Consider the following 24,515-nt stretch of genomic DNA (forward strand, 5'->3'; position numbering starts at 1 on the left):
CCTACACTGCTGTTCAAAGTTTGGGTTCAGAAATTTTGTTTGTTTTTTTTTTCTCTTGAAATAAATTAATACTTCTATTTAGCAAGGATGCATTAAATTGATCAAAAGTGACAGTAAATATAATGTTATATTTATATTATAATGTTATAAATGCTTTTATTTAATTTCATTTTAAACTTTCTGTTCATCCTGAAAGAATATTTCCACAAAAACAGTAAGCTGCACAACTGTTCTCAACATTAAAGGGATAGTTCACCCAAAAATGAAAACTCTGTCATCATTTACTTCCCCTCAAGGGGTTCCAAAACTGTTTAAATTTCTTTGTTACTGCTGTACACAAATGAAGTTATTTGGAAGAATGTTTGTAACCAAACAGATCTCGCCCCCCCATTGACTACCATAGTATTTTTTTTCCCTACTATGGTAGTCAATGGGGGTGAGATCTGTTTGGTTACAAACATTCTATTTAATTTATATCTCTATAGTATTTGATGTATTGTTTGTAATTTGTTTGTAAATTTCTTTTTATATAACAACAATTATATATATTGGTAACTATGCCCTTTGAGGGTTATTGGACCCTGTGAAATTTTTGTTCTTTAAGTTTGTGACAAGCACATAAAAATGTATTACTTTTTTCATTGGAGTAATAATAAAGAAGCTGTCCAACATTCATTCACTGTGTTTATTTATTAAGAAATTAATAAATGCATAGGTATCGGTATTGGCAAATACCAGAAAAAAAAATATCGGTACTCGTACTCGGTCTTTAAAAAATGGTATCTGTGCATCCCATATAGAGTAGTTCTTGAAATGCATATTTTGAAACTTCTAAGCTAAATAATATTTCATCACACTGTAAAAATATGATAAATTGTACCTTTAAAGATACAACAGCTTGTCACTGAGGCAGTACCCTTAAAGCTTTGTAAACGTTTTTCTTGTAAAACTAAGATCCCTTTTTCACACAAAGTGAATAATGAACATTTTTAAAGGAATAGTTTACACAAAAATTAAAATGAATTATTAACTTATATTCATTGTCATTGCCATTTGATTTCTAGAGGAGATATTTAGATATAGATATAGCCAGGCTTCTTTTATTTTATTATTCTATAGAATGAAAGTGATAGTTATTCTTTGTAAATTTTGCCTTGTACCCATTTAAATCATGATAAAGATAGGAACAAGGAAGCACAGCACACTTGACACCATATAAAGAGAACAAGAAATTGCACTCCAGCTTCTCATGAACACATACTTGGTTTGAATGTGCAAAAGGGTAAATGAGTTTAGAGCGACATTAAGATATGCAGACCGACTTTTTCATTTGTGCACGAACCATCCCTTTAAGACTGTTGCCTGTCACTGGTTTTTACAGCTTTCACAAACAAGGCAAAGACAGGGACGAAAGGCACTCAATGAATGAGTGGACCGCAACGGCCAAATCAAAGCTTACAGGCTCTCTCACACACTCTTAATCAGCAGGCGAACAGCGGCTGCCGCTTTCAGATGCTTGTTTCTCGCCTGTCACATGCCGTTAAGGTCTTCTGCTTGGTTACGGGTCGCTGTGACTATTCACTCCCGGGATGACCTCTCCCTTGTTTCCAAGCAACAGAGGTCAAGTGGATGTGTGTTGAGTTTCCAGTAGGCAACCCACTGACCCCACCTTTAATGACCCAGAGGCCTCTGGCTGGAGTTTTAGTTAGTGCCAGTGTGTATGATAACCTTTGTGACCCCTTGACCCAGATCTAGCTAACCAGCATAGCCATTGTTTGTTGAATGGTTTTGTGGTGTCTGAGAGATGGGCACCAAACTAAAGCACAATGGAGTTGTGAAAAGACTGATTTTCACACCCTGGCAGGTTAATTTAAAATGAGAGGATATTGAACAAACAGAAAGTGCTTTCATTCTTCTAGTATTGTTGAACATGTTTCTCAAGGTTCCTGAGATTAGGACCAGACCCTGCTATAAGGAACAAAGCTTCTGAGAATTTTTGATTTGGTAACCAGAATTTCACTTATCCAGATGACGTTCTCTTGTTCCGTGAGGTCTCATGCATCTCTTGTGACAGACATACGCAATATTGCATGAGTGTGTTGAAATCAGGATAGAAGATTGAATGTCACAGCCTTTTACATGTTACTTCAACTCAAGTGTTGCTAATTCCAGAACAGGTCAGGAGAAGACCAAGACAAAAGTAAGGTCCTTGTGTACAGCTGTGTAAAAGATACTTTCTGAATTGGTCATTCTTTTCAAAGAGGGATGTTGTTAGCAATGGGCATATATGAGACTCATTTCAAATTTTAAATTTAATTCTAGCTTCAAGCATTCTTTTTTTTTATCAACTCTTGAATGTGGGTAAGTTTTATTTAAAAAGCAACATTTTGAACAAAAAGCTGAGAAAATCACATTTTTGTCAAGGACTTCTTCCGGATCACCTTCAGAACGATGATCAAAACAGATTGAGTAGATCAAGTCCATCAACACCTCCAAAGTTTGCACTTTTCATTTGGTAATGTTAGGCAGTTTTGATTTATATGCCGTTGATTGTTTGACAATAGCTTACATGTGCATAATCAATGCTTGGATCACTTGTTTCTGCTTCTTTACACATTTTTGCATATGGAGTACTCTTTCAGAAGATGTGTTGTAGCGCTTCTACTGTATAACAGTGAAAACATGGATTCCCAGAAAATTCCGTCACTGGCGGGGAAGCGTTGTGTCATAAATGATGGAAAATTCCATCAATGGCAGGGAAAGAGTTGAGCTAGGATGCATTAAATTGCTCAAAAGTGACAGTAAAGATGTTTCCATTGTTAAAAAAAAATCAGTTTCAAATAAATGCTGTTCTTTTTAACTTTAAATTGATCAAAGAATTCTGAAAAAAAAAATGTATCACCGTTTCTACAAAAATGTCTTATGACAAGATTTCACAACAAAAGCAAATTTACGTAATGCTTTATTTCTATTCTTGTCCTTTATTTAACACTCTCACCTGACCCAGGAAAATAAGCAAAAGATTAAAAAAAAATGTAAGTGAGTGTGTGAAATGAGAGATTGAGTGAGAAGAATCATAATAATCGTCTCTTTCCTGGTGTGTAGACAGACTCACTGAAGAAAGAGAGAGGAACCAAAGTAGCAAAAGGCAAGACCAGGCTGATGAAATCTGTTTAACGCACTACTTTTTATGTAAAGTAGTATACTTGTAAGTAAGTATACTTGATTTTTTTTTTCCAGTAAAAATATTAAAACATCTTTAAAAAAGCAAAATTTGTATGATAATACGTGATTAAATTCATAACAAATTCAATTAATTTGATAATAATTTGAAATGTTCCTAGCTTTTTTCACAAACCTCACTAAATTTAGTAAGGGTTATGCTCAAAAAAAAAAAAAAATGCTCTAATGCGCTAACAAACTCCAATAAATTTTAAATTCCAAATATATTCTCTGAAAAAAAAGGTCTTAACAATGTATATTATCTATTTGGTTCAAATAAATTATTCTTGTTTCAAAGATAGTTTTGATACTTTTATGGCTTTCGCATTGTTGCTACCATGATGGTGTGAAATGCAGGAGGGAGAACGTATCTGGTGTTGAAACACGTTAAAAAGGAAAAAGATTAAAGGAGAGAAGGAAACAACAGATCTCTGATGGCGTTTCTCGTTGGAATGCTTATTTGAAAAGATTTGCCGCAACCATCTGATTGACCAATATGATAATGTTAAACAGGAAGAGGAGCTGCGCTTATCTGTGTCTGTTTGTTGACAACCTCATTTAAGACGAACCATCCCGGTGATATCAGAAGATGGTGAGATAAACACCTCAAGGTCTTCTAACGCGTTTGCGTGTTTGACTGTAGAGTGAAAGCTAATCAGGTTCATCAGGCAGGGCAATGTTGGATGCATGCATAAGAAAAAGTTTTTTTGGTCACGAGAACTTAGAAAAATTTGCTATGAATGGACTTGCCTCACATATATTTGGCATGCTGTGTAGCATGTAAAATTAGGTTGATCGCAAACATCACTTGCAACCTTCTGTAGCTACTTTTAAGTTTCTCCATAACACTAACATGCTAGGATTGTTTTGCATATCATTTCCCACATTTCTTTATGCTTAACACCTGAGAAGGATTGCTAAAGTTTGTTTAACTGTTCGCCAAGGTTAAACATGATTCTTCAAGCACATTAATCGATATGAATCAAGAAGATATGAGGTGTTGTTTTTGGCTGTGTTCTATACACAAGGCGAAATGAAAAAGGTCAGCGCTTACCAGACATACCATATATAATAGGCTGTCACATCAAATTCTGATGTAAAATAAATAGGCCTAACTATAGTGTATTATGGGCTGGGATCTTGTGAAAACACATTCTGACATCTTTAATAAGCTCTTTAAACTATAGCAAGGACTTTGGGTCATCGCACCAAATGGAGCCGTGGCCTGTTAATTATTACCATGTTTCTGCTGTTAGGCTGCTGTTAGTGAGAATGGAGAAATGAAAAGTTTTTCATATCGTTTTCAGAAACAATTTACTGTAGGATCACATGGGTCAGGGTAACACGGGGTGCTCGATTTGTCGTTGAGTGTGTGCCTGTGTCTGTGAGCGTGATCTATGACCTTCACTCTCGCTGAAACTGTGGGCCAAAGTAAACAGTGGCTCCCATCACTCCCTGAGGTGAGACTCCCAACCAAAGAGATGCCCCCCCCCCCCCCCCATCTCCTCTCTTTCTTCATCTGTGCTATTTTGGTCCTCTTATTCCTGCTGTGTTCTTTTAATTCATCACTGTTCTCCTGCATTCACTCTTTCTTTGTCTTATTTCTCATGTGCCTTATATGTTCTCCTCCTCATATGTGAAGCAGACTCAACAGACTGGTACTCAACAGACTGCCAGTGACTTGCATGGTTATGAATGTACAGTGGCTCCAAAAGAATTTGGACACTTAAGCCACAATGAAATTTTTATTTATTTATTTATTTTTTATTACATGTTTTTGAATTATATATCGGTATATTTAATTTTATTTTAAAGGAATATAGGACAAATAGACTTCAATCAAAACATTTCACGAAATGAAGGCAGTTCAAGAATAAACTATAAATGTATTGTTCAAAATGAAGACAAAAATCTTGGACACTTTTTCAGTTGTAAAAACTTTTTTTTTTTTCTAAAATTTTAAAAAGTGGCTCAGATAAGTGAAGTAAGTTCCAATAAAAAAATATATATAATTATTTCTTAGCAGATGCACTGGGTTTGATATGGAATTTAAATGTCCAAAAGTGACCAAATACCTTTTGGGGACGCTGTACATTTATTAATATTATCCCCCAAAGTTGTGTGAAAATTAGGCAATTACGGAAGAGGATTAGGGCCAAGCAATAATAAAAAAAAATAAAACCATCTCGAGATTAAAGTTGTTAAATTTCGAGAAAAAACTCGTTAAATTTCGAGAAAAAAGTCGAGATAAAATGTTGAGAAAAAAGTCATTAAATTAACGAATTTATTCTCGTAATTTAACGACTTTTTTCTCGTAATTTAATGAGTTTATTCTCGTAATTTACTGACTTTATTCTCGTAATTTAATGACTTTATTCTCAACATTTTATCTCGACTTTTTTCTCGAAATTTAACGAGTTTGTTCTCGTAATTTAATGATTTTATTCTCGTAATTTAATGACTTTATTCTCGTAATTTGATGACTTTATTCTCGTAATTTAATGACTTTATTCTCAACATTTTATCTCGACTTTTTTCTCGAAATTTAACGAGTTTTTTCTCGTAATTTAACGAGTTTATTCTCAACATTTTATCTCGACTTTTTTCTCATAATTTAACGAGTTTTTTCTCGTAATTTAACTAGTTTATTCTCAACATTTTATTTCGACTTTTTTCTCGAAATTTAACGAGTTTTTTCTCGTAATTGAACAACTTTAATCTCAAGATGGTTTTATTTTTTATTATTGCTTGGCCCTAATCCTCTTCCGTAGGCAATGCATTTTTAGTTTTGTGTGCAAAACATTCAGTGAATTGAATCTATTAATTTACAATGAGAGCTTATAAAAGTATTACATAGTAGGTTGATAGTGAGAAAGAAAGGTAAAATGGGTTTGGAGGTCAGGCTTTATTTAACCTTTATTTACAGGCCCACTTAAAAGAAGAAAAGTGAAGTTAGTTGCCACTTGGTTTGATATTTTGTTATCTAATGTAATGAAATACACGTATTTGAAGTGTAGATTAAGTGTCTAAATACTATTCAAGGCCACTGTGTACATGTATATATTGTGTTTGAATGTGTCCCTCATGGCCTCTTAAGCTGAATAGTTGGGTACTTCTACCATAGGTGGCACTCGGCAAGTTAAAAGTTTGTCTGTTTATTTTGCCCTTATTTGTCATGAGATTTTGATGGACAGATGAGAGAGAAAAAAAGACATTTTTATCTTGTGTGGTTTGATTAAATCCTTTGCTTTAATCACCCTGTCCTGTCTTCTCAGAAGATAAGGATGATGCAGTAATCCTCTGTCAGGGATGAGGGCTGTTAAAATCAATGCCTCATACCCATGCCAAACGTGAGAGGAAAGTTTTCATTCGGTTAGACTGAATCACACATAACTCAATGATAGCAGGCAGTGCAGGTAAGGTCTCTCTCTCCATCATATTTGGTCCACCGTCCTTTAAATGGTCACTCAAATCCATGTGAGCTGTCAACTGACAGCCCTTTGAATCCAAGAGATAAGACCTAATCTTCAAGTGATCATTTAGGCTGGACAGCTGAAGGTAAAGAACAAAGATCAGTCTCCAAAGATAAAGTTAAATGTTTGTGTGTGTGTGTGTGTGTGTGTGTGTGTGTGTGTGTGTGTGTGTGTGTGTGTGTAAGATTAAGTTTAGACATCTCACTGCAGTCCCCATAGTAATAAAACTAGTTGCTCCAGTGTCCAGATGTCCTTTAAGTGTCTTTGCTCTTATACCCTCTCTTAAAGTCACCATGAAATCAAAATGGACAGTTCTTGTTTTTTTTTTTTTATGGAATATTTTAGTATTGGTTACAAAATGATTTATCCATTTAATTCATGTAATCTTTAATCAAAATAATTTCCCCTCCCTCATGCAGTGACATCTCTTTTTCTTGTTTGAGAAGCCGTTTCAACTGGATATATACAAAAGTCACAAAAGGGAAGAAAAAGCTATCGGAACTTCATACCGACTTTAAAAGAATTAATTTTTACAATTAAAGCAGGTTATAAAACAGTTACAAAAACTTTGCTAAAAGAAAAAAAATTAAATATAGAAATAAAAGTTTGGAGCCTTGGCCTAGCAGTAAGAACGTGCTCTGACGCAAGCCAGTTCGAATCTGGCTTACGACACAGCTTCAGGTGTAAAATGTTCAAGACATTGTGTTGTAGTGTGGCAGTACATAACTTGCTCTCAATAAAAATATAAACACTTATGTCATGGAAAAATGTTCACTTACCATTGCTATAATTTATAAAGATTGTTACTAAACTGCATTATTAGTGACAAAGACAGAGACATGGCTGAGAACTTGTCGGAACATGGTGGACCTGCCCCTGTGCTTAATTAGAACCCTGAAATGAAAGAGATGAGGAATTCTAGCTATGTGCCAGGAATGCCCACACAAGTAAATGAGATTTTATGTTGTCTGCGTCCTCGTGCTAAACCTCTTTGTATAAGAGCAGAGTAGATTGTGTCTTCTGATAGAACGCTCATATACTGGTACTTTGCAGAGACGAGTGCTTCTCTGTGGCTTGCACATTCCACTAGATTCCCAAACTTCCCAGTGAAACATTCTGCAGAGCTTGATGTTTGAATCTTGTTGTAGAATAACTTTTTTTTTTTTTTTTTTTGTTAAAATGTAAAAAAAAAAAAAAAAAAAAACAATTCCTGTGATGATTAAGTCCAATTCCTTTTTATAATCCAAAACATAATATGTTTTAGGGAAAGTAAAATCTGAGATATTTTTTTATGTAATTTTTGTCTAAAGGAAAATTAAGGTTGTTTGCTGACAAAATTATATTCTGTTTTATTTATATGTATTGTTTGACCTTATGATTCTTTCTAAAGCAAAATTTCATGAATCATCATTGCTTAACAAACCACAAACAATTACCAAGACAAGAAAGTAAACCGAGGCTGCATTTATCCTATTTTAAAAGTGTTTTGTTACATCTATGTAAGACATCATGTTCTTGCGGTTACATTGCCGTCTATTTTGTGCATTTTGAAAGATTTTGATGGCACGTTTCCATCCATTAGGCCTTGAGCAATCAGAAATGATGTCTTTTTAAACTGTGATGATGGTGTTACATGGTCTGGTGTCTCTTTTTATTATGAAGTTGCAAATTTGACCTTGGGCTGCTAAGTGTAAGCATGTTTTTTTTGTCAAGACTTTCAGCACAGATCTGTTTCACAATACAATGGGGAATTGTTACAGTAAGATTTGAAATTAAAAATTTTGCTTGGACAATCTTTGTTGTGTATGCTTTGCCAACTATCTGCAATGCATTATTCCAACATCCAACATTCTGCAGTTGATTCTCAGGTAGACCTCATCCGAGACAGAAGCCAATATGTTGTGTTAAGTTGTGGCATTCCATTCTCCAGAGGTTTCCTTCAATAGTGAAGGTTTCCAAAGGTTTCCTTCCACCTCTGCAATAGTAGAACATAAAACACAGTCCTCTATGGGCATCTAAAGGGACTGCCTGGTGGACTCAATGAACTATAACCTATATTGGTTCATGATAACTGATATAGATGGGGAGGGATGCACTGATATTAAAAAATTCTGGTTGATGCAGATAAAACATTTTAAATGCTACAAGTGAATTTAGGCATCACAGTATTATGAAAAATGGATATTCATTTTGAGATTTGCTAAAGATTGCATTTAACAGTGTTATTACATTATTAGTGTTTTGTGAGTATCAACTATAAGTGTGTGTTATATTACAGCAAAGTTAATCTAAATACAAAAATGAGCATTCATAGTTAAATATCCAGTATTGCTGCAATGCATGGAGGTCTCAGACCACATACTGTACTCAGTTTCCAAAAAGGGAATGAAGCTTGTTGGAGGAAGAGGAAAATAAAGTGTGACACCCCAGTATTAGTAGTAGTATTTAAATATAAGACTCAGGGAGGCCCCACGAGAACTCTCTGAAAGCCAAAAATTCCCAAGAAATCCATCCTGTAAAAACAGGGCTGAAACAATAATAATAACAAAGGACCTAGGAATGTATCCAGGGCATCGAACCTCAGGGAAACCCTCCAGCCAGCTCAGCAGAGACTGCAGAGAGACCTGGTCATATCCATACATCTGTACAGATGCTGTTTTATTGAGGAACTACTGTGACTTGGCAACACTTACTGTGTTTGGATTGATTATATGTGAGCCCTTTTAGAGTTTGTAGATTTGGGGCATGGACATGCATCTAGTAGAAAGCTGCTTATATTTAATCAATCTTCTGAGGTGTTGATAAGTTTTCAGGCTGTTTTTGTTATTTTGTTTTCCTTATTATATTCAATGTTCATAATCCTAGAGAGTTGCATTTCACTTATTGCACTGACAAGTCCAACTGTTCCATATGAATTACTTTAAATAACAAATGGGCAATAAAACACTGTGATCAACAGTCCCGGTGGGCTAATGGAAAAGCTCTGGCCTCCTAAACTTAGAATTGTGGTTTTAAGTCTCATCTTGGATGAATTTCTGTATAGTTGTGCAGTTTAAGTGCCCATAACCAAGAGGTTGCAACATTGGTCAAATTAATAGGTAGTCCCACCCCAAACTTATGCAATTGGTTGAGCCAAATGCAGATGTGGAAACTTGTTTGAAACAGTCATTATTTTTGCCATTACATTTTGTGCTGCTAGTGGCAGAAATAACACTTCAGGATTTCCATAACCATATAAAATGTTTTTATTACTAAATACATCTTTCTGTTTCCAAGTTGAAAAAGTTACTTTTGTTTTTCCTCATGTGTGTCACTTTAAAAAAAGCTTCTGCTGAATAAATAAATGACTTTTTTATTCCTTTTTCTTTTTTAGAGCTGAAGTCTACTGGAACCGCCCATCACTTTGCCTTCCTGCTCAACTCGACGGACTACAGAATCCTTCGTATGGACGAGGACCATGATCGCATGTACGTGGGCAGCAAGGACTACATCTTGTCTCTAGACCTGAACGACATCAACAAAGAGCCCCTCATTGTAAGATTACTCAGTTACACCTGACAAATTGCAACAAACAAAACTATAAACGAAGCTTGGCAATAGTAAACTTGAACCTGGATTAGGATGACTGTTTATTTATCACATGTCTTTCTCCTCAGATTCACTGGCCTGTGGCTCCTCAGAGGAGGACTGAGTGTGTCCTCTCAGGGAAAGACATCAATGTAAGAAATGTACCACAATCTTTGTAAATCCTAAACTTCTAGTTATTCCAACATGAGCATGCAAGTAGTCAGAATGCATCTGGAAGTATCGTTTCACAATGACAGCATGACTGTTATCATTCTGTTCTGTGTCAACAGGGCGAGTGTGGTAATTTCATCCGTCTAATCGAGCCATGGAACAGGACTCACCTGTATGTGTGTGGAACGGGAGCGTATAACCCCATCTGTACCTATGTGGACAGAGGTCAAAGGGCACAGGTAAACTATCATTCACAGGTCACCTGCTACCATTTGAAGGTCAAGGGTTCAAACTGTTGGCTACCTTAGTCAAAAGGTATTATGTCATTAGAGAGGAATGTTTCCCCACCCTGGAACAAAATCTTAATAATCTTTACCACCTGCATGTCTTTTGACACTGCTACTTAAAAACTCTTCCTAGTGTTTAGGAGGGTAAAGCATTTAAACATAGTCCTAATTTCACCTCCCTTCTTTCCCATGACCACGTCCCATCATTAACCACTGTCCACAGGAAAATTATCCAGAAATTTGTTTATACATACTGTGGTGTAAAAAAGTCTGAAATCACGATGAAAATCTTTTCTTTTCTTTTTTTCAATTTAAACTGGAAATAAAGATTTGAAAGACAATTTAAATGGATAAGTCATGTGCTCTTATAAGCAAATTTGTGACCATGATCATGTGAACCCCTTTTTCATGAAAAATGAAAAAAAAAAAAAAAAATAGCATTTTCACTTGTGGTTTCAGTATCCTGCTGCATTTGTTCACATTTAATGGGGTTCTCAAATATGCATGTCTGTTTCTTTCATATGCATGCAAAGGGCAGTTTATGTGCTCACAAGGTTTCCAAGCATGTGCATGTCTTAAACACAACTTAACATCTGCTCATCTTCTTTGTCCTCTATGGATACACCAAACTGCAGCCATCTTTCTGGCATCTCAGCATCTTCCTCATTTGGACACAGTCTGGGATGTTCTCTTGGGCCCTAATTGAATTCATAGAAACAGGACTTTATTGAGGCACACCCCTTGTTTTATAGGGTATGCTCCAAGATCAGATGCCTCGTGCGGGAGGCCGAACCAGTCGAGCTGCAGACCCTAGTGCCTCACCAGAACCATATGCACCCGAGGTGGGAAATGAACTCTTCCTGAACAATGGGATTGAGGTCCTTTTTTGAACTTTATTTTGGACTTTTTTTTTTTTCTTAAGATGCACTTGGGTTAAAAGATAATTGGGTGTCTTTTACTTAGAAGTTTAAGGAAAGGTTCTGTTCTCACTGTATTTGCATTTTCAGCAGCTGGCTTTCATAGGCGTTGAGAGAAACGGCAGAGGAACTGTTGTCTTTAAAGCTTGTCTTTCTCAAGTTTGCCTACACTTGTCCAAAGCCTGCCTTTGGCGTAGAAATCTAGCAGAACGTGCAGAGATTACTCCCACACCCACACTCCATCATGCTCGAAAGTGGTTAGTCAGCACAGAATTTATCGGTGACTTATATTACATTTGTGGTTTGCGTGTAAATCTTGGAAAGTATAAAGGATCCAAAAAATATTTGTATATCATCCAAAACAAGTCTTTCGTTGAGACTTGAATTTGCTGAATTGCTGATATATTTTTAGCAGCATGTTGCACACTCTTTAGATGGCCTTCTCTGCTTAGATTTTAATTAATGTGTTAATTCATGTTAGATGTTTCCAGATTTTGCTGTACATATTTGGTGCAAACACAGCAGTTTACCATACTTTAAAAAAAAAAAATACTGTTCTGTATTTTGCATCTGTTTGACCGTAGCTAGCATGCAAACTGCATGGAGCGGAGTGGACTTTTAGCATGAAGCGAGATCTTGTTTTCCTAAATACCAGAATTTAATAATTGTCACTAACCTGAAAAAGCCATATAGACCGTTTTATATTCATATGTTGAGAAGCTGATTCATTTGTGAGAAATGGTTCATTTTCTTTGGCAACTACCGAGAACCTTGGAAACTTTGAATTATGGCATTAATTTCTTTCTTCTGGGCAGTTTCACACCAGCTCCCTTTTGTCAAATGGCAAGATATTGGTGTTGGCATCAGACAATATGTAAGACGCCAACATTTAAAAAACACACACAATAGGTTACCTAAACATATTTAAGTTTTATTACAGCCCCAACTAGTTAATTTTCCATTTAACCCAGGGAACCTGTGTGCATTTCACTTCCTGGCTATACCTTCACACACTCTTAAACATTTGAAAGAGAATCAATACTGCTCATCTAATGTGATCTATTGTGCTCTCATTAATGAAACCTTCTTGCTCTCCCATTCCAGGAATACATTTTCCGACTGGAGCCTGGTAAAGTAGATTCTGGGAAAGGGAAATGCCCCTACGACCCCAAATTAAACAGCGTCTCAGCTTTGATAAGTACGTGCCTCTCATTATCATCATACTTCTTTTCCATACTTTTAGAAAATATACAAAGCATCATTTCTTTTGTTTCAGACTTGAATGAGCTCATTTTTCTCAAGTTCATCTGTCTACCTCTCTTTATCTCCCTTATGCTCACTCTGTTTTGGCAGATGGCCAGCTGTACGCCGGCGTCTACATCGATTTTATGGGAACAGACTCGGCCATCTTTCGCACATTGGGCAAACACACAGCCATGAGGACCGACCAGTATAACTCCCGCTGGCTCCACGGTACGCACAAAATTTTTGAACCATGGCGTTCCACCAAGAAAAAGTACTTTTGTTTAGTGGAGCAAGTGCCAGATATGAATATTCAGCATTGACCCTTCATCCTACCTCCTGCACACTAACCTCATATTAAATAAAAATCTGTAAAAAAAAAAACAAAAAAACAAAAAAAAACAATTTCCCTCAAGCAAAAAAATTACTGCTTTGGCCTTTATTTAAATTCCTGACTGTATTATTGCTGTGAAAATGTGCTAGTTATTTTTTTATGTTTAGAAAATGATGTATTTATTTATGCTCTATATAGTTTATTTTTCATACATAAAACCACAGATTGTTCCATCTGCCTGTGATTAAACACACTACACTGTACACTAGCTCCATACTCAAAACAATATAATTAATTCTGAGTTTTATTTTGTCAAATTCACAACAACTGACAATGTTCTTCTTTTTATTGCAGTTAACAAAATGTTTTTTTTTTTTACAGCTACCTTTCATCTAATATTTTTCATTAATAGTTGACTAATAGTACACTAATCTTGAATTACACTGGGTTTCCATTGTATTACATGTGACTCCTTGGCTCAGATTCTGTAGTTTTGCCTTTTTGGTCACGAGTGTCTAGTGTAATAATCATCACAGGCTTCACAGAGGTTCTTTCAGACTGTTCAGTATAGTGAATGAGAGGGTAGAATAACCGTGAGAGAGGTCATCAAACACTGCATTAGTTGCACTTTTCTAGTGAATGTTATTAAATACTATCCCTTTGCTCTCCTTTTTTTCCTCTTTGCTTTTTGCTCCAACTATGATTTATCTCTCTTGCTGATTTTTTTTTTTTTTCCCTTCCTAACCCTCTTTTTCTTTTTCCTTCAGATCCAACATTCGTCCATGCTCAGCTCATCCCTGATAGTGCAGAAAAGAATGACGACAAGCTGTATTTCTTCTTCCGTGAGAAGGCCTCTGAGATGGGTCAGACTCCCATGGCTCAGTCCAGGATTGGCAGAATTTGTTTGGTGTGACATTTTCTTAACATTTATCTCATATTCCAGTGCAAAATATCTACAAATCCTTAAAGGAATAGTTCACTTAGTCAACTTCAAGTTGTTCCAAACCTGCATAACTTTCTTTCTTCCATACTGAAGAGAATTTTAAAGAGTGTGCTTGCACTTTTCCATGCAGTTACAAAGAATGAGAACTGGAGCTTTCGAGTTTTAAAAAAGAACTATAAATGCATCATAAAAGTGGCCGTACAACATGTCACATTGCCATAATATGCAATAGCTTTGTGTGAATCTCAGACTAAAAATCATTAAATCATTTTTCTTTGCTAATCACACCTCCAGTGAGCTGCTAACCTCTGCATCCAAATCATTGGGTCGTGTCTTGAACTCAAGAACAGGATTGGTCTTCTTCAAGAACAAATCAGTTAGAATGGTTTTGTGAACTGATTCATTGTAAATAACTGACTCAAGTATGATTCATTTAATTTGGAAATTGCTACATCTCTCAACACGCCAAATGGAACTAGGGTGGCTATCAAGATCATATTTTTTCATTTTTAAGTTTCGGTCTTTCTCACACAAAGCTTCAGAAGACTCCAAATTTATTGTAACTGCACAGAAAAGACAGACAAGTACATTTTCTTTTTAAATGGTATGTTTATGTTCCACAGAAAAAGTCAGTCACGTGAGTATGGAACAACATGAGGGTGAATAAATTGACGTAGTCCCATTCAGTATTCTTATAAGCTCTGCAATTTACAATACATTTTTCAATAATTGGGTGTTCCTATGCTGAACATGATGCTAAAGAATTCATGTCCTACAGGACGGAACTGTTGATTGGCAGATCCTCAGTGTCCTTGGATCCATCATTGTCCAATGCCTCCTACATGAGCAACCGCTTGTTTCTTGGTTATTTTTTGCTGTTTTAATGTGAATCAAAGAAGCATGTTTGTAATGAGTGGGTAGCTGCTGGCGGCTGGTCACTGGGCATCGCCGCGTCTCATTATTGAAGTTGGCTGCTGTCCACAGCAGATGGGGCTGAGCAGTGCTCAAAGCCAATGTTTACAACCCAGTCACAGCCAGTTAATGCAAAACCACAGAAATAGCCCTGAGAGAGGGACAGATAGTGATGTAAAGAAATGTCTCCATTTCACAGATACAGACTCTCAAGGTGTCCATCAAATCAAACTTTCCAGCTAGAATCTGTGTGGTGTCTGACAGTGATTCTTCATGGCTAACATGACCTCAATTCCTCTACAGAATGATGATGGAGGACACTGCTGTCTGGTGAATAAGTGGAGTACTTTCCTGAAGGCTCGGCTCATCTGCTCTGTGACCGGCTCTGATGGCATTGAGACACATTTTGATGAGCTCCGTAAGTCTTTTTAGCCTGAGTTTCTGGATCATTTCCTGAGATGATGTTGAAATATTGATAGTTGATCTTTTTTAGATGACTTCAGATCATGATGCCTACAAAAGCAAATCTGGTTTAATGTTGTAACATCAATAAAAAAGATTTTTTTTCAAAGCGCACTTTTGAATTGTCCCCTTGGACTGCTTGAAAATGAAAAGGACAATTAAAAATAGTTGCATTGTCTTTAAATTTCCTTTCCTTGTAAAAAAAAAAAAAAAAAAAAAAAAAAACCTTACCATGGAAAAACATTTGTATAATCCGATTAAACCATGGTACTCTTAAATATTATAAATATAACATGCCAAAATAATTTATGTACATTTAGGTACATATCTAAAATACCATGGTAATACTGTGGTACTTTTTGTTTTGTTTTTTGTAAGTGTAATACCATGGTACTTTGATGTATTCCACGATACCGACCCTTACAAAAAGTACTGTACTGTGGTGGTACCATGGTACATGGACCAGATGGTAATACTATGGGACTTTGAAATATACAATGATATTGAAATTTATGTACCGTGATTTTTAAAAGGTACCGCATGGCACTTCCAAGAATACCATGGTACAATATCCAATAAAACATATTGTCATGGTATATGTCCAAAAAAACATGATACTTTTTGTTACCTAGAGGACATTTGATGCCGTTTTGTTTCTATGGACATGTCTTGTATTACAAAATATAAAATAAAACCGCTTTAACATTTGATTGACTCAATATATAAAGTGAGGTGTTCACCCAAGGCACATTATATTCAGTTCTGTTCTGTTCATTTTCACGGTATACTTGCTGAAATAAGAGGCCTCTTATTTCAGGATAGGGCATGATATAGCTCATTTGTGGAAACTGTTCATGTCTGATGGTTCAATGGATATGTCTCTCCAGAGGGTATAACTTGGAAAAAGTAATTTCCTCTCTTTCCTGTATGTGCAGCATGTAGCACTTGTGCTTTAGCGTGAAGTGCCACAAGGGCCTGTGAGAAATATAAAGTCACAAGCGGTTCTGAGTAGTTTCTGTAGAGCTTTAAATGACAAATTGTGCTTTTAAAAAGTTGCCCTATAACTGCCTGAGTATAAAAACGTCTTATTTTTTGTGGTTTGACATCATGCTACATACGTGATTGCGCATTTATGTGCACATGTGTGAGGTAACGCATACGTGTAAGCTGCATCTTAACAGGCTTACACAAAATGGAGTCTTTCCCGTTGTGGGAGAGTTTGATTGACAGGACTGAAGACGATTGGCTGATAAACCAGCTGTAACAGCCTCAGCCACTCTTCAGAGGCAAATGAATGTAAGCGCATGAATGCTGGAATTTTATTGCTTTTGCAACGTGCATAAATTGAGTAAGCGGACGTTCTATGCGCTTCATTTCACAGCTCCCGTAACATAGGTACCCTCAGGACTCCTTTCCCCGTCTCTGCCCTCTCTTTCTCATTCTGGTTGGTCATTCACCCTCCCTCTGTCACTGTGTTTGAGGAATGAACTTGCCAGTGGAGTTTTTGACTGGATGTTTTCCCTTATCCTCAGAGAGGCAGTGAGGTTTTATGGGTTGTTTTTTGTGGCTTGGCTAGAGCGAGTTTTGTTCGCTGTAGTGTGGGGTTTTCTCTCAGCGCTTGATTACTTAGTCCGTTTAGCTGTGACTATCCATCTGAGGTCATCTTCTTTCTGTTTTAGATGGGACATCTGTCTATTTTTTTACCGCTCGCCCTCCTTATGTCTTAAACTATCTGGGTCTCCTTTTGTTTTCTTTCCTTGTGCCCTTTTTTGCACTCTTCTTCTATGCACCTCTGTCTCCCATCCCTGTTCTAATGTCCCTCAAGAAACCGATCTTACGGTGAACCCCTAAAAAATGACCCCACTCTGCCCGTTACACTCTGTTTCTCCCAATGGCCTTTTTCCATCTTTCTCGTTTTGGCTAGTATACTATCACTGGTCCTTTGTGGTTAATTTGTGTCGGAACAAGCTGGAGAATTTCGGAGATTGAGACAAAGACAGAGGGGAACAGTGAGAGAGAAGGATTGTCCTCACAATACGAAGTGTTTTTGTGTGATGTAATTGGACTGAGATGGATTTGATTGACTTAGCACATACACTCAGACATCTGGCTTTTTGTGCACTTGTCTGACATTAAGATTTCAAAGTAATTTCAGTGTTACTGGTGGTGCGAAATTGAGCTGCAAAAATAATGACTGTTTTCAAACAGGTTTCCCGAACAATTTGCCAGTCTTTCATTGTTTAGGAAAAACAAGAAGTTCCGCCCTCAAACTTGTGACATTGGTTTAGCCATTGTTACTATACCATATACGCTTAAACAAATAAAGCTTAAAGGGATAGTTCACCCAAAAATGAAAAGTTGATGTTTATCTGCTTACCCCCAGCGCATTCAAGATGTAGGTGACTTTGTTTCTTCAGTAGAACACAAATGTCTAGCACTCGTTGAAGTATAAGCGCGAGACATCACTGCCGTTGTCAGAGCGCGATCAGACCTCACTAAGCGAATGCTGTACGCAGTTGGACATAGTGGTGTATTAGAGGTAAAAAATGATATAAATAATTTTCAGTTTCTCGCACAAACCGATCGTTTTGTGTCTTAAGACATCAATGTGTTGTCATGAGCCGCAGGGTTTAATTTGGACTTGTCTATGCAAGTTTTATTTACTCTTATAGTAGAAGTTCCCATCCACTAACATTATTTGACTGACAGACGGCAACGGTTGGAGTTAAAAATCATCATTTGTGTTCTACTGAAGAAACAAAGTCACCTACATCTTGGATGCCCTGGAGGTAAGCAGATAAACATCAAATTTTCATTTTTGGGTGAACTATCCCTTTAAAAATAGCAATTAGTGTCCCAAATAATAGTACATTGAAAACTAAGGGAAACCCCTAAGGGGAGATGAAAAAAGAGATATGTGGAAAAAGTACAATACAATACTTATGCGTTCTCTAGCAAAAGTATTGCATTTCCCCATGAAAATTTGCATTTGTTTGCAAAAACTGCATTGTCTCAGAAACAAATGTTTAGTATAATTTAATAATAGTTCTATAGTTTTTCCTCTCACCTCATATTATTAGTTTACCAGATAGGAGTTTGTGACAGTTTTTCTCTCCTTTTGTATGGAAAAAGAAAAAAAAAAGCGAGGAAGGCAATACCAAAGCTGCCAAAGCAGTTTTTAAATTTAAAAAAGGTGCTGAAAGCAATTTTAGCCATTTTGCTCATTTCTGTAATTAGATAGCCACTACATTAGACCTCATCTACTGCATACCACACACCCAAAACTCTACCCTCAAATACTTGTCAGCTAATCGAATATCAGCAATATCAAAGCATTCTCTGATTGGCTACATTTTATGAGTGACTGTGAAAAAGGCGAGCCACTTCCCTATCTCTTTTTTTGCTGTTTCCCTATAGCTACATCTATTTCAGTGATTATAACATAAAATGTCCTTACTACCTGACAGATATTCCAGAAACAATGCCGACAGCACTTTTAAATAATAATGAATTAGGCTAGATGCGAAATGTTTCAAGGTTCCTGTGCAACAAAGGAATCTGTGGTATCAAGACGCAATCGTGTCCCATTACCCGCTCACTGTCTCACTAACCACCAAAGTAGAAATATGTGAATTAGCTCATTTGTATTTCAATCCAGGAACTAAAGTAATTCAATCTTCCTTTCAGGGGACGTGTACATCCAGAAAACCCAAGACACCAAGAATCCCGTCATCTACGGCGTCTTCTCTGTGTCTGGGTGCGTAAGTTCACAACAGTCTCTCCCAAAATATGAGATCCAATCCTCACTTCTCCTCAATGCCTCTTACTAATCAGGCCGCTTATCAGATTGGCAAGGGAGCTTGAATAGATTTGCTTTCATATTCACACTCCAGTTGCCCACGGGGCAACACCCCCATTTCTCCACTGCTGAAGACTGTTTCTAACATACTGAATAACAAGTGTTTGGCAGGCTTGACAGACGGTAGTACAAGTCTTCTAACAGCACAAAGGAAGGAGCTTTTCTGCGAATCTGAGATGTGATATTCTCATAAGGACTTATCTACATAATGCCACCACTATCAGATGTGGTTAGGAGAGGATATTCGTACACGCTAAAATATTATACAACTGGCCTCAGAGGGAGCCGTCAACATTTTAGATGAGGTTCACATGCTAATCATCCAGTGTAAATACACAAGGCTGTGTGTGTATTATAACAATTCACAGTCTAGCTGTAGATTAAATCAGCGAAGCCCTCAGGCTCTGTCTGAGCTCTTTAAACCCAAAAGCACCATTCTTGGTGATAATGGTGTAAACTCTCTCCATCGACTGCTAGTGATTTCACAGCTCTGTCTGTCCCTCTGTCTCTCGTTCTCTCTCTTTCTGTGTTTGTGCTAATTTGTGAAACTGTGCATTCCCAACTCATTTTTACATCTGTACAATGACATACAGTGGGGTCAAAAACTATTTTGACTATGGAAAATACTTCTAATTTTGCATTTTCAAGACCTGTGTGATTTGGTCCTTCTGTCTTTGTCTCAACGCATCAATCTCTTTCTCTTTCTGCATCTCTAGGTCTGTATTTAAAGGTTCAGCAGTATGCGTGTATTCAATGGCTGACGTCCGCATGGTCTTTAATGGCCCTTTCGCTCACAAGGAAGGGCCAAACTACCAGTGGGTTGCCTACCAGGGTAAAATCCCTTACCCCCGACCAGGAACAGTAAGTGTTACAAGTAACATTTAGTATAATAATCATTCGTGTTTGAAGATCTAAGAAGCTGAAATACATTTTATGTCACCCCTCTAATCATAGTGTCCAGGAGGGACGTTTACCCCCAACATGAAGTCTACTAAAGATTACCCAGATGAGGTTATCAACTTCATGCGCAACCATCCGACCATGTTCAATGCTGTTTATCCAGTCCATAAGCGCCCCCTAGTGGTTCGTACCAATGTGGATTATGAGTTCACCACCATCACAGTGGACCAAGTGGCTGCAGCTGATGGCAACTATGAAGTTCTTTTCTTAGGAACAGGTGAACTTATTACCCATCTATACATAGATGGCTTATTGAGTTATATTTATTTTGTACATAAACAGTGTTCATTCAGTGGAGTCTAAAAGTCGGAGAGCACACTGAAAACTTTCAAAGTCTAAATCTTTGACAACCAAATCTGTGACACTGTTAATATTAACACTTTTGTACACGGAAGCTCTAGATCTAGAAATGCGGCAGTGAACAGTCATTGCTGTTTTTGATAGTTCTTCAGAAAATTAAAGATTTTTATTCTGTAGTCAGACTCTAAAGGGTATTATGTTTTTTAAGTATTTCTGACTCCTCTCTTTTGGTCATTTACAGATAGAGGAACAATTCAGAAAGTGATTGTCCTGCCTAGAGATGATTTACAGACTGAAGAGCTTGTTCTGGAGGAGGTGGAAGTCTTTAGAGTAAGATCCCATTTTTCCATTTCACTTTGTGTTTTGTATTTATATTTGTTTTTGTTATTATACTTTATACAGTATAATGGTGTGTGTGTGTGTACGCTAATATATTTGATAAAAAATTATAATTATTTCATATTACAGGTTCCAACTCCAATCACTACTATGAAGATTTCCCCAAAACGGGTAAGTTGCACAACAAATTCATTTAGAATTCAAAACTAATTCTGAAATATTAATAGTAAAAGTAGCAGATCCTTTATTCAAAGTGAGTTACAAATGAGGAATATCCGTCATTCTGGGATTCTAGGAATCACTACATCATGTATTTTGAATGAGAGTAACTCATTAACAATTTTCCTGTCTTTCTGTGTGTGTGTAGCAACAGCTGTATGTGAGTTCAGCGGTGGGTGTCACTCATCTGGCTCTGCACAGGTGTGATGTGTACGGAGAGGCGTGTGCTGACTGCTGCTTGGCCAGAGACCCGTACTGTGCCTGGGATGGAAAGTCCTGCTCTCGCTATTCTGCAAACCAAAAAAGGTGAGAGCTGCATGTGTAAATGTCTCTATCATCACATCACTGTATGTAAAATACGAGTCAATATAATGGTGCGTTTAAGTCATGTAGAATAGAAAGATGGTATTTATGAGTTGAACGCACATGAACGCCACCACAAAGTCATAAATATGAGTGGGATTTTCTTTAAACCCTGAGTTTACAGCACATTGTAAGGATTGTAATATAACAATATTGATTGTAATGATAAATGTTACAGTGGCTTCATAAATGAATTGAAAACATAAAGAAGCAAAACACACCTGATGCACAATATTTGTTAACATTTTCTAGTAGTAGAGTTCAAAAACCTTAATTAGGAGAAGGTACACACCGTCATCCTCCTCTGATGAAAGTGACTTGAAAGTGGCGTAATTCTGAACTTCCCAGAAGGTCTTGAACTCATCATAAGTTATGAGATTTCTTTGAATTCATATCCTCATTTAATTCTTGTAGGCGGAGTCGGAGGCAAGATGTGAAGTATGGCAACCCTATAAGACAATGCAGGGGCTACAATTCCAATGGTGAGGAACCGAAAAAATACAATGATATTGATGAGTAAAACTACTTTAGAAGAAGTAAAAGAATTCTTTTGATTTTGGTTAGTGTTTAGATAGTATTTTGTTTTAATTCCCGCCAGCTAATAAGAACACGTTGGAGTCAGTACAGTATGGAGTAGAGGGAAGCACAGCCTTCCTGGAGTGCCAGGCCAGATCTCCTCATGTGTCAATCAAGTGGCATTTCCAGAAAGAGAACAGTGATAGAAGGAGAGAGGTATGTGACATAATGCCTTGTTATAACTGTTTGTGAATTTTAGCAAAGTCCCTTTAAGACAAGTCATTTCACTCGGCAGCCATCTTTGAAATGCCTCTCGGCATCCTGGGCATCATGCAATCACTTTGAATGGGGAAACATCAAATTCTCCAAAACTGTTCGCCAACCTTCCGATTAAATTTCATATTTGAAATCACCAATGAATTTCTAAACGCTCGAATCATGACAAAAAAAACTGTATTTTTCAGGCTGGATCATGCTAATGCGCATGCGCAGACCTAAATGAGCATCTCTTTGGAGGCGCCTGTCTGACTGTTTCTATAGAAACCGGTGATTCTAACGGCCGCTGAAGTGACGCGATGACTTTACCAGTCGGCGATTGGTTCTTTTTTAGAAGGCGGGACTTATTCCGCCATATTGCGCGTTACACTTTCTCCCATTCAAAACAATACGAGTGACACGTCTTCTGTTATTTTATAGTCTTTGATTTTAGTCATGCCTTTATTGCATTTTATTTATTGCTAACTTATTTGCTAAATTAATATAATCAATTTATATAATTGTCTCTGTGTGTATATAAGCAGTTATGTTGCTATGTGCAGTGTTATACTCTCTAAAAAACTATGACCTCATAATACTAATTACAGCCTACACTAATTACAACTAAATTCAAACAAAATTATTTATAAAATTAAAATTCAATCATTTTTAAATTATATATTTTATGACCTCATACTAATTGATAGAATTAGACCAGTTACAAAATGAAAAAAAATGTTCTCACATGTTGTAAAAGTCCAAGCAAGCACCTCCAAACATTCAATAGATGATCATTTGGAAGCGTAAAATCATTCAGAACTAACTTTAGGGGGCTTGTTTGCATTTGCATGAACTGTATTTGTACTGCACAGATATGTAGTCAAATTCACAATTGACGTAATGAATTGAGAGAATTCTCACGAATATAGATTTGAACCTAAAATCTTTGTTTATTTTTTTTCTACAACCCACGCATTTCAGATCCGTTCCGACGGGCGCGTTGTCCGCACGGAGCAGGGTCTCCTCCTGCGCTCTCTCCAGCTGTCTGACGGAGGGGTGTACCAGTGCACCTCCACCGAGAAGAACTTCAAGCACACGCTGGTCAAACTTCAGCTAGTGGTTCTTTCCGCCCGCACCGTCAACACCATCCAGACCGAATCCAGCGCTCCCCCTGCGCCGCCTCTCCAGTCCAGCGCCTGGACGCCCAGCGCAGAGCAGTACAAAGACCTGCTGACCATCCTCAGCCAACCAGAGATGGGCCTCATTAACCAGTACTGCCAGGACTACTGGCAGATGGGGGACGACCCCCTAGCCAGTGCACACAAGAAGAAGGACCTCAAGGAAATACAGAAGGACCTACGGAAGCCGCGGAACAGGAGACACCACCAGGAGCAGAGAAGCATGGCTGAGACATGAGAGGGAAAAACATCCCACTCCATCCAAACGGAGATTTCCCTGCCAGACTCGAGGTGGACCTCAAGGTCTCTGACTGCCATTACACACAAAATATTCAACGCATACCCGCAACCATTATGGCCGAGGAGAAAATAAACAGTACGTTTTTGAAAATGCATAGTATTTATTGTAGGCTGTACATAGTTAGATTCTGTGGATATCTTTGTATGGAAATAGAGCAAAAAAAAGTTTTGTGTATAGATCTGTGCAAATATTTTGTTATCATTGTACTTCCCTTCCAATATATTTATTACAATGGTATTCACACCATAAAACATAGTACGACTGTTATCATAAAACTTTGTGTATATACCACTAACCGGATAGTTGGACGTTTGAAACTCCTGATGGACAGTTTGACTGCGTTTGATGTTTTGATACCAGAGCTATGATGGAACTGCGTCCGTTGACTCTTTTAGCTGGGCACGTGTTCTTGTTCTGCAGATGTACGGATAAAGGAATTTCGAGTATTCTGTGACCTCCCAAAAGACTTTGAAAAACACTCATCTTTTAATCTTCTTGATCTTCCATATGTTGCTATGCTAATGTGTGTTAAATATAAAGTCGTTTCTGTGTGTTATATATTTGGTTCATTATTAATTACAGCCTCCTGTACAGTATGTACATCACTTTTTGTTTTGTTCTTTTCATTTATATAAATATGTACTATTGCACGCAAAGAATCTCAGAAAGCTGGGGGTTCAAAACCTGTCCATCTC

At 37.1% G+C, this 24,515-nt stretch overlaps 1 protein-coding gene and 1 long non-coding RNA gene across 7 annotated transcripts in view; one reads left to right on the forward strand and one right to left on the reverse strand.

The window, feature by feature from the left end:
* Window positions 1–24,425, forward strand: part of sema3fa (sema domain, immunoglobulin domain (Ig), short basic domain, secreted, (semaphorin) 3Fa) — a 70,499-nt gene extending 46,074 nt beyond the window's left edge. For 4 of the 6 annotated variants that reach the window (XM_048198792.1, XM_048198793.1, XM_048198795.1 and 1 more), the window contains 17 exons: window positions 10,069–10,229; window positions 10,352–10,414; window positions 10,553–10,672; window positions 11,473–11,562; window positions 12,742–12,835; window positions 12,991–13,110; window positions 13,981–14,120; window positions 15,372–15,486; window positions 19,218–19,287; window positions 20,106–20,250; window positions 20,344–20,566; window positions 20,891–20,979; window positions 21,118–21,159; window positions 21,356–21,513; window positions 21,985–22,052; window positions 22,169–22,302; window positions 23,323–24,425. In XM_048198792.1, coding sequence (XP_048054749.1) covers window positions 10,069–10,229; window positions 10,352–10,414; window positions 10,553–10,672; window positions 11,473–11,562; window positions 12,742–12,835; window positions 12,991–13,110; window positions 13,981–14,120; window positions 15,372–15,486; window positions 19,218–19,287; window positions 20,106–20,250; window positions 20,344–20,566; window positions 20,891–20,979; window positions 21,118–21,159; window positions 21,356–21,513; window positions 21,985–22,052; window positions 22,169–22,302; window positions 23,323–23,757 — 2,267 coding nt within the window. In that variant the 3' untranslated portion in view covers window positions 23,758–24,425. Of the gene's footprint in view, window positions 1–2,080; window positions 2,201–10,068; window positions 10,230–10,351; window positions 10,415–10,552; window positions 10,673–11,472; window positions 11,563–12,741; window positions 12,836–12,990; window positions 13,111–13,980; window positions 14,121–15,371; window positions 15,487–19,217; window positions 19,288–20,105; window positions 20,251–20,343; window positions 20,567–20,890; window positions 20,980–21,117; window positions 21,160–21,355; window positions 21,514–21,984; window positions 22,053–22,168; window positions 22,303–23,322 lie in introns of those variants that run through there. The other 2 variants (XM_048198797.1, XM_048198796.1) reach the window with 2 other exon arrangements.
* On the reverse strand, window positions 21,209–22,180 carry LOC125273443. The gene is made up of 2 exons (XR_007186072.1): window positions 21,863–22,180; window positions 21,209–21,497 (listed from the first exon to the last, which is right to left on the reverse strand). It is a non-coding gene; the product is annotated as an uncharacterized LOC125273443 (long non-coding RNA).
* Window positions 24,426–24,515: the final 90 nt, after the last annotated feature.

Source organism: Megalobrama amblycephala, linkage group LG8 (genome assembly GCF_018812025.1).
Source record: "Megalobrama amblycephala isolate DHTTF-2021 linkage group LG8, ASM1881202v1, whole genome shotgun sequence".
Lineage (NCBI taxonomy): Eukaryota > Metazoa > Chordata > Actinopteri > Cypriniformes > Xenocyprididae > Megalobrama > Megalobrama amblycephala.